Below are 12,749 nucleotides of genomic sequence, written 5' to 3'. Positions count from 1 at the left end.
AGCAAAGATCTTCAATATTTGTATATGAAAATCACAAATAAATCTTCTGGGGGAGGATGACGCCCCTACAGGGGTTTGGTTTACAAACTTTCAGCCCCACCTAAAACAAAATTCACCAGCCGCCACTGATTATGATGCATTCTCATTTTAGGCAAAATATAAGACAATACTTTCTTAACAGTATAATTGTAACCAGGAATAAGTCTTCAAGTAACAATATTCAAATACTAACATTGTTGGGTAAGACAGCATTTGGTTTTATTCTGAATGTAGTGAAACAAATTGGTGGTTTTAGCTGGTATAATAACTTTCAGGTGTTTATATATGTTTAAGTATTTGGCAGACGCTTTTATCCAAAGCGACATACATAAAAAAATACATACATAACAATCACTGTAAACTTGATCATTTAAGGGAAGAATGTAATACAAAATGTCAATACAAAGTGTCAAGACAGAATAAACTCTCTGCTGCTGCAGCAACAGAGATACAGTCTATAGGTCCCTAAGATATAAAGATATCTAATGTATTCATACATTGTTTATATAGGATATACGCATGTATATATAACCTAATCATATTGTTTCTTCAATTTAAAAATAGCTTACCGTTTTTTCCCCCTTCTCTGGGATTATATTCCCAGTTTTGATCTCGGACGTCTGGTCACTTATAGCGTATAAGAATATTATATTACTGTTAAGCAAACTATGAATAATAAAACTCGCCAAAACATGTGTCCGTTATCATAGCTACACGTATGACAAAAAAACGCGTGAAAATCAGTGGTATTCAGTGAGGTAAAATGAATTAAATGCGCTGACAGTTCATTGCTCCTGACAAATCAATTGCACTGAGTGGAGCGGATCACCACTCCAAGATGGCGGCCCCGCGTCTCGTCTGCGCCAGTAGGCAGTAGCGCTCGATGCTGCGTACCCTTAGAACATGTCTAGGTTTGGTTGATATCAGCACTTCAGTCATCAACAATTGCATCATCAGAGAAATGGACATTGAAACAGTGTAGGTCTGACTTGGTAGGATATGTACAGCGAGCAGTGAACATAGTGAGTTCGGAAAGCATAAGAACAAGTATATACATTTGATTATTTACAATCCGGGGAGGTGGGATGTGGAGGGGTCGGGGGGTGTTAGTCAAGGGTTGAAGTTGCCTGGAGGTGTTCTTTTAGTGCGGTTTTGAAGGAGGATAGAGATGCACTTTCCTTTACACCTGTTGGGAGTGCATTCCATATGGATGTGGCATAGAAGGAGAATGAGTTAAGACCTTTGTTAGATCGGAATCTGGGTTGAACGTGGTTTGTGGAGCTCCCCCTGGTGTTGTGGTTATGGCCTCTGTTCACGGGGTCTTGCCGTCTGGCTACGTTGTGACATGACAGCGAGGTGGACGCACTTATTCAAAAGGGTCATATTATGTTTTTTTTTCACTTCCTTGTGGTCCACATAACATGTAGTGGTGGTTCTTTGGTCAAGGTTTTGCATAGATTGTTTTCCAGACCATCTTCAAGCCGCTTTGTAACCGTCTCTTAAGGATGCGTTGTTTTCCCTGCCTCCATTCCGACTGCGTCTTTCCCCCGCCAGCCATGTTGTAGTTTTTAGCGTTTCCATATGGAGTCAACTGACAGATATAAATTAGAACTATACGCTACTTTGTATTACAAATGGCAATATCGGAAGATGCATGTGCATGTACGAGCATGTCTGCCCCACAACAACAGGATAAAGAAAACCAAGAGGCTTATTGACTTCTAAGCAAAGCGCTTCAGGTACATTTCTACTGTATATCGTTATATCCGCAGACGTCACAGGTCATACAACGTCACAGGACAGAACAAATTCCAAAATTCTCGTTTGGACGAAGTATGAAGGAAGGCAAGATTGTTGTATAAATAACTCAGCAATTTTTCCACTTATTGGGATCCCAAAAACACAAAAGCAGGTACCAATAGGTAAGAAAAGTCTGTTTTGCATAATAGGTCCCCTTTAAGTCTAGCACTCAGTCAGAGAGGGTAGAGCTCCTCCTTCAGGCTATACGGAAACAAAAAAGGTAGGATGAATTATTATTTTCCTGTTATTAATGTGGATAATAACGCAACGTGTGACTTGCTGTGACATAAATGCTGCTAAAAGCAGCTTTTTTATGCACCCTCTGAATCGATCTGACAGTGTCCTACTGTTGTGAATACATATCAATCAAATGTTATTTATATATAGTCTCAAAGAGCTTAACAAAATCACTACAACATCCCCTGATCTAAACGCACATTCGGGCAACACTTTCAAAATGTGCACTTTATTCTTTCTATACGTTTTAAGCAAATACATGACTTGCAGTTCCGTAAAACTTTTAAAGAAATTTCCTGGATGACATTGTGACTATAAAATTGCATTTGTATCCAAATATTGGGCTATTTTCTTAAGCGCATGTTATTAATGCAAGAAAATAATAAACGGATTAATCATGAGTAATCACAATTCAAGAGTGTGATTAATCTGATTTAAAAAATAATCACTTGACAGCCCTACAAATATATATATATATATACACTACCGTTCAAAAGTTTGGGGTCACATTGAAATGTCCTTATTTTTGAAGGAAAAGCACTGTACTTTTCAATGAAGATAACTTTAAACTAGTCTTAACTTTAAAGAAATACACTCTATACATTGCTAATGTGGTAAATGACTATTCTAACTGCAAATGTCTGGTTTTTGGTGCAATATCTACATAGGTGTATAGAGGCCCATTTCCAGCAACTATCACTCCAGTGTTCTAATGGTACAATGTGTTTGCTCATTGGCTCAGAAGGCTAATTGATGATTAGAAAACCCTTGTGCAATCATGTTCACACATCTGAAAACAGTTTAGTTCGTTACAGAAGCTACAAAACTGACCTTCCTTTGAGCAGATTAAGTTTCTGGAGCATCACATTTGTGGGGTCAATTAAACGCTCAAAAAGGCTAGAAAAAGAGAACTTTCATCTGAAACTCGACAGTCTATTCTTGTTCTTAGAAATGAAGGCTATTCCACAAAATTGTTTGGGTGACCCCAAACTTTTGAACGGTAGTGTGTGTGTATATATATATATATATATATATATATATATATATATATATATATATATATATATATATATATATATATATATATATACAGTATATTTAGAGAGAGAGAGAGAGATAAACGAACTGTAACACAAACAAGAGCATCAAGTTGCATGTACTGGCTGAATGTGAATAGTCAGATGAGTATCATGTGCATTTTACAAAATTTTTTGTCGGCATTTCTTTCAGTACGAGCTGTCATTAGTGAGCCGAAAGAAGCATTTCCTAAACACAGTTCAGCACTAGGTGTTTTTGTTTTTTTCTTAAAGTGATACATACATCAAGAGACACAGTATTTTTGTATAAACATTTTCATCCATAGAGGTGCCTCAGGGAATGTCAATATTTTACCCTGGACCAATTTTGGGCGAGGCTTTCCAAGTCCAAACATGCTATCCCCCATGCCTTCAGAAACCACTGCTGATTCACAGGGACCGTGGCACGAACCAGCACCGTCAGAGCTTCAATGTCAAATGGGCACACACTTCACAATGACCAGATTCTCCCACTGTTAACCCACCTGACCCAATGGCCATCCCTTATCAAGCAACACCCACCCAGGGAACCCACCACTTCAGAGTGCCCCAGCAGGACACCACATGGGTTGGGGTAGCGCCAAGAGAAGAAGGCCTAACCACACGCCACTGGAAAAGCCAATAGCCAACACCCACAGTCCACTTCCCAAAAGGGAAGAGACCCTTTAATTCATAACAAAAAGCATTAGAACTTGAGCTTTGTTTACCAGTACATTTACGTAGAAAATGAACCTCCCGGAAATATGTCTTTTACATCTTAATTTGTTCACTAAAAATATATGTACAAGGTTCAAGATGATTTTCAAGGCAACCGACAGCTGCTTGTTGCATTAAAACGATATCAAGATCATGGGCCATAGGATGCACACTTTAAGTCAGACCTCACATCTTCAGTTTTAACTGCAAAGTATGAGTAAAATGTGTTATTTTGTTCATACATACGTTTTCTACACTAAATATTTTCCAGCTGGCTACTGACACACAGAGACAATACATTAATGTTTATGGACGAGAGAACATTCAAATGATACAGTATGTTTGATTAAAACCTTGAATCTTCATGACGTGAGGCGTCAACGCTAACCACTTACACAGTTTATGTATTCATTCTTTAATAGTACATGATAGAAAAATATATCAATTGTTCACAGTGTTCAAAAGGCAGGTTGTTGAACAAGTTCTCTCTCTCCACAGACAGACTTCCACATCACGTTACAATCTCCTGGAAACATATCAGTAGTTATGATGGCTGAAAGTGGGATCAAGCGTCCGCTCGACTTGAAAATTGATCTTGAGAAACTTCATCAACCACAGGTATGCCATTTCTGCATGATTTTATACAAAGTACAATACATCATCATCAGGCCATTCAGTGGTGTTCAGTATTGTTTTGCCAACAATTAGACAGCTAATCAGTCCCTCCAGGAATTTGCAGGCCTTTTTTGTGATTGTTGCAGTTAAAAGTGCTTGCTTTTACAGCACCTTTTTTAAAAGGTTATGAAATCTGAGGATTTTTTTTTCAATAATATTGCATCGGCTCGTGATTAAAAACAATTTTTTTTACCCATCGTTTTGATAAAAATGTTTATGAAAATGTATGTTTGAAGTTGTATCTCCATTTTACCACTAGGGGGCATTCACATGCCAGTGAGTCAGTTGGCGAAGCAGGCATTCTGTTTTAGGCTTCAATCAGACAGAAACTAGAAGAAAAAAGTAACTGTTGTTTGCCTTATTTTTATGTCAAACTCATTTTAAGTTATGAAGAACTGCAGTTGCATGCGGTAACATTTTGACTTTAAAAATTGAAACACTTTTTACAAAATTGCCAAAATGACTTATGTCTGACACGTCACTTTATACCAATTCTTTGATTGAATGATTGACACTTTTATTAGTAGATTGCGCAGTTCAGTACATATTCCGTACAATTGACCACTAAATGGTAACACCCGAATACGTTTTTCAACTTGTTTAAGTCGGGGTCCACGTAAATCAATTCATGGTAGTTTTGTGGGCCACATAGAATGAAGTGGCCTGCCAGATGTGGCCCCCGGGCCTTTAGTTTGACGCCTGTGATTTACAGGATCAGACAGTAAATGTCACGTCCGGGGCCTGTTACATGTTCAATCTGGTGGCATTTTATTTTGGAGGTCAGACAGTGAAGTGGCAAAAATGAAAATGACTGGCTAAAATGTGCTTGGAAGCTTCGATAAAAGTAAAATGGCTGCGAATAATTTGCATAAATTGGCCCCGATTGCAACGTCACAAGATCCTGGAGAGTCTGGTTAATGTCTTTGATGATACAAAATTCTGCATTCATTCATTGATTTGTGTCCTTAGTCATCTTTACTGCAAGTGTCAAACACAGTCAAAAGAACATCGTCCCATCTGATAAAGTGTAGCATACATTTCTCTCTTTTTTTGGGGAAATAAAATATGAAACATATGCAAGGCCTGTTTGTTAAGATGTAGGTAAATGCTGTAGTGTAAAACAATTTAAGGTGATTTGGTGTCCATGAGCACCAGGGGGGGTTTTGGTGATACAATTTGACTCGCACTCCCGTTTCACTTTTTTTTTTTTTTTTTTTAACGCAGCAGATGTGATGTTAGCTGTGCATGTAGGCCCTGCACGGTGCTTCCGAGGGGAAGTCATACTTGCTCAGGTTGGGAGGGAAGTAGGTGGTAGCGAACATGTTGCTGGAAGCGACGGAGGACGGGAAGTGGTTGCTTGCGTCGTCATTCATGCGAAGATTGTTCTTATGTAGCCTCTGCAGGGTAAAGGTAGAGTCACCAAAAGATCAACCCGGAAGATTGCAAAAAATTAGGGCTGTCAAACGCATAAAATATTGAATCGTGATTAATCATACTGTATCCATAGTTAACATGTAATCACTTGTGATTGATCATAGATTTTTGATCCTTAAAAAATGTACGATGTCCATCCATCCATCCATCCATTTTCTACCGCTTGTCCCTTTTATCGCGGTAAAATTCTTGACAGTATTGTCGTTTCACATTGTAATTATCGTAAAACCGTGATTGCTTACCACACATTTAAAAACTTAGTGATTCTTTTCATTTCCAACAGAAGCAGCTAGTGCGCTAATTGCTACCTAGCTTAATACCAACATGATTACAAGACACTTTAACTTTTTAAAAATGAAACCTGGTTAAAAGAGTGTGATAAAATGCTTTTTGAACGCATTCAACAATACCAAGATTCTACTGATAATGAGAAATGTTCATATCGTCACATTAAGTACCGTATCATTTTTAAGTTTTAATACAAACCCCGTTTCCATATGAGTTGGGAAATTGTGTTAGATGTAAATATTAACGGAATACAATGATTTGCAAATCATTTTCAACCCATATTCAGTTGAATATGCTACAAAGACAACATATTTGATGTTCAAACTGATAAACATTTTTTTTGTGCAAATAATCATTAACTTTAGAATTTTATACCAGCAACACGTGACAAAGAAGTTGGGAAAGGTGGCAATAAATACTGATAAAGTTGAGGAATGCTCATCAAACACTTATTTGGAACATCCCACAGGTGAACAGGCAAATTGGGAACAGGTGGGTGCCATGATTGGGTATAAAAGTAGATTCCATGAAATGCTCAGTCATTCACAAACAAGGATGAGGCGAGGGTCACCACTTTGTCAACAAATGCGTGAGCAAATTGTTGAACAGTTTAAGAAAAACCTTTCTCAACCAGCTATTGCAAGGAATTTAGGGATTTCACCATCTTTGGTCCATAATATCATCAAAGGGTTCAGAGAATCTGGATAAATCACTGCACGTAAGCAGCTAAGCCCGTGACCTTCGATCCTTCAGGCTGTACTGCATCAACAAGCGACATCAGTGTGTAAAGGATATCACCACATGCGCTCAGGAACACTTCAGAAACCCACTGTCAGTAACTACAGTTGGTCGCTACATCTATAAGTGCAAGTTAAAACTCTCCTATGCAAGGCGAAAACCGTTGATCAACAACACCCAGAAACGCCGTCGGCTTCGCTGGGCCTGAGCTCATCTAAGATGGACTGATACAAAGTGGAAAAGTGTTCTGTGGTCTGACGAGTCCACATTTCAAATTGTTTTTGGAAACTGTGGACGCCGTGTCCTCCGGACCAAAGAGGAAAAGAACCATCCGGATTGTTATAGGCGCAAAGTTGAAAAGCCAGCATCTGTGATGGTATGGGGGTGTATTAGTGCCCAAGACATGGGTAACTTACACATCTGTGAAGGCGCCATTAATGCTGAAAGGTACATACAGGTTTTGAAGCAACATATGTTGCCATCCAAGCAACGTTACCATGGACGCCCCTGCTTATTTCAGCAAGAAAATGCCAAGCCACGTGTTACATCAACGTGGCTTCATAGTAAAAGAGTGCGGGTACTAGACTGGCCTGCCTGTAGTCCAGACCTGTCTCCCATTGAAAATGTGTGGCGCATTATGAAGCCTAAAATACAACAACGGAGACCCCCGGACTGTTGAACAACTTAAGCTGTACATCAAGCAAGAATGGGAAAGAATTCCACCTGAGAAGCTTAAAAAATGTGTCTCCTCAGCTCCCAAACGTTTACTGAGTGTTGTTAAAAGGGAAGGCCATGTAACACAGTGGTGAACATGCCCTTTCCCAATTACTTTGGCACGTGTTACAGCCATGAAATTCTAAGTTAATTATTATTTGCAAAAAAAAATAAAGTTTATGAGTTTGAACATCAAATATCTTGTCTTTGTAGTGCATTCAATTGAATATGGGTTGAAAAGGATTTGCAAATCATTGTATTCCGTTTATATTTACATCTAACACAATTTCCCAACTCATATGGAAACGGGGTTTGTTCTATCAACATGGGACTGGACAATTTGCTAACTTTATGCAAATGTTTTTTTGTAAACAACAAAATGGAAATAAACACTCCTTTGCTGACAATAAAAAAAATCATTCCTGCAGTGCGGCGGCAACCAGCATAGCACATTAACAACACAATGCCTTAACCTTCTGTAAGTATAACTCCGTAATTGAGGACTATCAACCAGAACATGTTACAGGAGAATATACACATTATTTCAGCCTGCCAGAAAATGTGTGCCTTCCCTATAATTGCGCGTCCAAAAAAAAAAATGAAGGACATTTTCATGACTATTGCGTTACATTCGACAGCCCAATTGAAAATGCAAAAAGATTCGACAATAACCCACCACAACCTCCATGGGAATGTACTTCTCATTCTTTGGCATGGCATTGCCCCGTTTGTTGTAGTTAAGGTGGTTGTGCGTGCTGGTGGGGTGGAGGACTGATGAGTCCGCCGAGGGCCGATTTAGATGGTGACAGTAAGCGAAGGCCAGTGCCGACAAGAGAGCAGCGGCGAAAAAACTGGCTATGCCCACGGCGACCAACTGGAATAAGGTGAACGCTGTCAAAGACAAAACGAGGGGTTGAGCTAATACAAAATTGTAGGAACTGAAGAGACGATTTATCATTTTGCTTACTTTCACAGCTGCCGTCCTCCTGTCCAGGTAAAATGACTGAAACGACAAAGAAAATATCTTTAGTGGAATCTCAAAAATCCTTGGTCATCAAATTCGTAATTCACCAAAATCAGCAAAACATTTGGGAAGATTTACACTATCGATTATTTCGGGAAAAAAAACACTTTATTGCCTTTTTGCATATTTTAGGGGAAATAGTTGAAATAACCAATAATTTTTGTACCTGCAATAATCTTTTTTTTTTCCTTGAAAAATACACTCCTTTAACATTGAAATTTCACGTACGCGTATTTATGGTTCCTGGCACTCTACGGATTTTTATATGTTTATTTGGTACAATCAGTAACAATTAATTTAAGCTTTTTTCTAATCGATTATTCGTGGCAGCCCTCCCCTTAACGTATACAGCAGATAGACGGCTGTCCTCCGTAAAGTTTCCTTGTCATCATCTTTATCACTCAAGAGTGTGTGTTTACCTTCCACCTCGTGCACCTGGCACGGTCTGGCCTGGGTGGCGTTACCCCAGCACACATTAGCCTCCTGGTTCTCCCCGCAGTGACGAGAGCGAAGCTGCAGACCCTCCTCATTGCAGCTCCCCCATTCTGACCACACACCCCAGCCTGAAGACCGGTGGGGGTAAAAAAAACAATTCATTGCAATGGACAATTTTGTTGGCTTTGCATCAATTTGATTACGTTTTTGAACGTTCTGATTAGCTCCACAAACCATCTTGTTTGCCTTCTCAATGCAAATATTGGTCGACCACTTTCTGCATGGAAGAGATTTCCCAGCAGTGTATATAAAAACATTGGTATTTGCGCAGAGAGATTGGCTGAATGAAAGGAATATATTTATGCTTGACCCTTAAAACGTAATAATAAATAACACTTTTGCACAGTCTGATTGATCAAGAGCTAAATCATCTTCAATCAGTCGTACCTTCACAGGTGTGTGTGTTACAGAGTGCCTCTTCAGTGTGTAGACCAATACAGATGTCCCCTCCATTGGCAGGGGGCGGGTTGTCACATGACCTTGTCCGCTGAAAGTGGCCTCCGCCGCAGCTCACAGAGCATTGGGACCAGGAAGACCAACAAGACCAGACGCCTCCCACTGAAACAGAAGCAGTCCACTTCACAAATGATGCTGCAGCAAGAGAACATCGCAATACAAGACGCCAGGCAGTCTACCTAAGCATGGTTGCAAGTTGCAATCTTGATATTCCACTGGGGTTCCCACACAGGCACCTGGATTGATCCTGCCTTTTACTGTTGAGCAACCACGTCTTCGGGTTCGAAAGCCTCTGGAACATCGCTGGGAGCAGCTGGACCACGTCTCCCAAGACTCCCAGTGTGCATCTTGGGGCTGTGACACAGTTCGACCACTGGACTTGACCAAGTCATCAACTAGAGCTGAACACAGGAACTCTTTTTATTATCGCCTTACATGTCACATACAAATGAAGGGTTCATGGTGTCATGTCCTCACAGTCAGTCTGGCATGCTCCAGAACCATCATTTGGACAAAATCTGGTCTCTATCTTCTTTTTGCCCATCTGAAGGAGCTGGAGGTCTGTTAGCAATGCCCTGCACGTGTATCTGTATCTCTGCTCATGGCGGGATCCATCTCGGCTGACATTGACTGGAATCCAGGGGGTCCAGGGGGTGTTCCGGCGCACCTCTGGGCAGGTCTCCAGATTACAGGTCTTGTATTCCTAGATAGTTGGTCAAATAGATTCATTATTACTATCCATTGATCCACTGACCTAATAAGTTCCAAATAACAAGCACTAAAAAGTGCGTGCAAACTATAGAATTGTGAGTACTATTACTGGACATGTTGCCGGTGATCTATTAAGACTTTGTGTACAAATAATACCAAGTGCAAAAGTGGTGCAGACCGCCCTATTTAAATTAGCTTTTTTCGTCTATACCGGCTGTCACCATGGAGACACATTTCCCTTAACATGTGGCATTTTGTCATGTTGTTGACATGCAGCTCATAAATATAATATGTACCAACTTTTCTGGGCTGCATTGCAGCTCGATCTAGACAAAAAAACAAACTTTTAGCATACTCAAGGTGTTGTCTGGAATGATCCAGATTCAAGAATATGCACATTGCAACAAGTTTTTTCATATAGGAGATTAGAATAATACATTTCCTATATGAAAATAAGCGAACGCCATTGAAAAAACCGTAAGCAGACACTAAAACGAACCAATTTAATTTGTTTTAATCAACCCACTAAGCCATGCAGCAGCTATACAATTAAAAAATGCCATTGCTCAATTGACAATGCATTAAATATATTTGTTTCTGATAAATATACGCATGTTGACATGCATATGGATGGAGTATTCGCTCTTCATTGTCTGTCTTTGCAGTGCAATCGCCTCTTTTCTTACAGACATTTGTGCGTAACTGGGCCAGTTTACACGGAACTTACATAGCCCTAACCCAGTGCTTATCAATTATTTTCTGCTAAACCCCTCCACCATGGCTATAAATATTATAATTTTTCTACAAAATTGTTATAAGTGCACCTCTGCATATATTACATTAAATTGTATCATTATTAACATTAAAGAAAACTAAAAAATATGAAATATAGATCAATTTACAACAAAAAATAACTACAAAAGATGGATGAACATGTTTTTGGTCTGTAACAGAAAGTATTTAAAGTGCATCAATTTGACTGAATTGGGGGGAAAAAACTTAATACGTATTCAAACTATTAAAAAAAAATTCTGATTTACTTAAACCATTTGTACAGAAAAATACAATTAAATAAAATTAATAACAATACACTATGATTTATCAGCAACATTAACTTACGAGCACAATATAGTATATAAAACACTTTAACTTACAAAACAAAAATGAATATAACAATTTGTGATGATTTTTCATTAAATTTGTTCATCAAAATGAGGAAGTCAGGATTAATGGCTACAATGAGGACATTTTGTAGTGTCCAACTCTATATTTAACCTAACGTGTTAAATACAAATGCAAAACAGGGGCCGCAGAACAGTTTCTGTCTTGATAAATCACATTGCATCTCCTCCTCCCAGTATTTGGGACATTTTGATAAACAGCATATATTCTGTATGTACGTGTAGACTGTAGACAGACACAATAACGAGATTGTGCTCTCTAATTGTGCTCCTTTAAGAGACGCAATGATCTGCGTCCAAGCTTAGTTGATCAGCTTTGCGTGCGCTAAAATGTTGGCAAATGTTTTAATACACGCAAACCTTTAGTAGATCAGGCCCTATGTAAAGAATCTGTGTGAACGCACAAGCAGCCAAGTACCATGGAACATCCTTGGCAGGTGTTTCCATTCTCACAGGTTCTGGTCCTGGCATGGACCCCTCCTCCACATTCAGCGCTGCAGTGAGCCCAGGGTGCCCATGCAGTCCAAAGCACTGGCAACGGGCATGTTTTCTTCTCATTGCACAATCTAGAAACAGAAATGTTCCCTAAATGTTTCATGCTCAATATTTACAACCTTTGAATGAATGTTCCTCCTGATTAACTTTACAACATGTGACGACCTTCTTATTCCCTCTCACCGTTCCTCTCGACCTTGGCCGACACAGATTCGACCGCCGTGACGCGGCGAGGGATTGTTGCAGGACCGTTGCCTCACTTCAAAACCGACGCCGCAAGTACTGCTACAATGGCCCCACGACGACCAGGGAGTCCAGCCGCCATTCCTGAGGAACAGAATAGAAAATGAACCTACGACATCAGGTGTCTTACATATCTTAATAGTCCTTTAATTTCCTGCCTGGAAAGTCTCACTTTCAAGCAAGCTTTCAACAGCCTACATTTCGCTTATGTATGGTGGAACTAAACACGTACTGTTTGTTGATTGGACAGTCACTAGTCGTCTTTGTTCATTAATTGGCGAGTTACACTCTGTACTGCATTGATGGCATACTTGCCAACCTTGAGACCTTCGAATTCGGGAGGTTGGGGGGTGCGGGGGTTGAGGTGGGCGGGGTTGGGGGGTGATGGAGGCGGGGTTTGGTGGTAGCGGGGGTGTATATTGTAGCCCGGAAGAGTTAGGGATGCAA

General features: G+C 39.7%; 1 protein-coding gene and 1 long non-coding RNA gene across 7 annotated transcripts in view; one reads left to right on the top strand and one right to left on the bottom strand.

Annotated features, from left to right (window-relative positions):
- The window catches only part of LOC133658858 (uncharacterized), a 44,626-nt gene that overhangs the window by 23,663 nt on the left and 8,214 nt on the right, over positions 1 to 12,749 (top strand). Inside the window, exons 4-6 of one of the 4 annotated variants that reach the window (XR_009827551.1) lie at positions 4,347 to 4,466; positions 9,627 to 10,364; positions 12,020 to 12,423. This is a non-coding gene — a long non-coding RNA (uncharacterized LOC133658858). Of the gene's footprint in view, positions 1 to 4,346; positions 4,467 to 9,611; positions 12,424 to 12,749 lie in introns of all 4 variants that reach the window. The other 3 variants (XR_009827550.1, XR_009827548.1, XR_009827549.1) reach the window with 3 other exon arrangements.
- LOC133658829 (semaphorin-5B-like) overlaps positions 4,260 to 12,749 on the bottom strand; it is a 29,375-nt gene continuing 20,885 nt past the window's right edge. For all 3 annotated transcript variants that reach the window (XM_062061267.1, XM_062061276.1, XM_062061284.1), the window contains exons 14-22: positions 12,243 to 12,386; positions 11,983 to 12,130; positions 10,150 to 10,375; positions 9,852 to 10,073; positions 9,604 to 9,774; positions 9,141 to 9,284; positions 8,665 to 8,700; positions 8,374 to 8,588; positions 4,260 to 5,920 (exon numbers count right to left, since the gene is read on the bottom strand). In XM_062061267.1, coding sequence (XP_061917251.1) covers positions 5,759 to 5,920; positions 8,374 to 8,588; positions 8,665 to 8,700; positions 9,141 to 9,284; positions 9,604 to 9,774; positions 9,852 to 10,073; positions 10,150 to 10,375; positions 11,983 to 12,130; positions 12,243 to 12,386 — 1,468 coding nt within the window. In that variant the 3' untranslated portion in view covers positions 4,260 to 5,758. The remainder of the gene's footprint in view (positions 5,921 to 8,373; positions 8,589 to 8,664; positions 8,701 to 9,140; positions 9,285 to 9,603; positions 9,775 to 9,851; positions 10,074 to 10,149; positions 10,376 to 11,982; positions 12,131 to 12,242; positions 12,387 to 12,749) is intronic.

The sequence above is a fragment of the Entelurus aequoreus genome, linkage group LG01 (genome assembly GCF_033978785.1).
Source record: "Entelurus aequoreus isolate RoL-2023_Sb linkage group LG01, RoL_Eaeq_v1.1, whole genome shotgun sequence".
In the NCBI taxonomy this organism is placed as follows: domain Eukaryota; kingdom Metazoa; phylum Chordata; class Actinopteri; order Syngnathiformes; family Syngnathidae; genus Entelurus; species Entelurus aequoreus.
The sequence above is the reverse complement of the archived record's forward strand: the minus strand, read 5'-3'. Positions and strand labels throughout refer to the sequence as shown.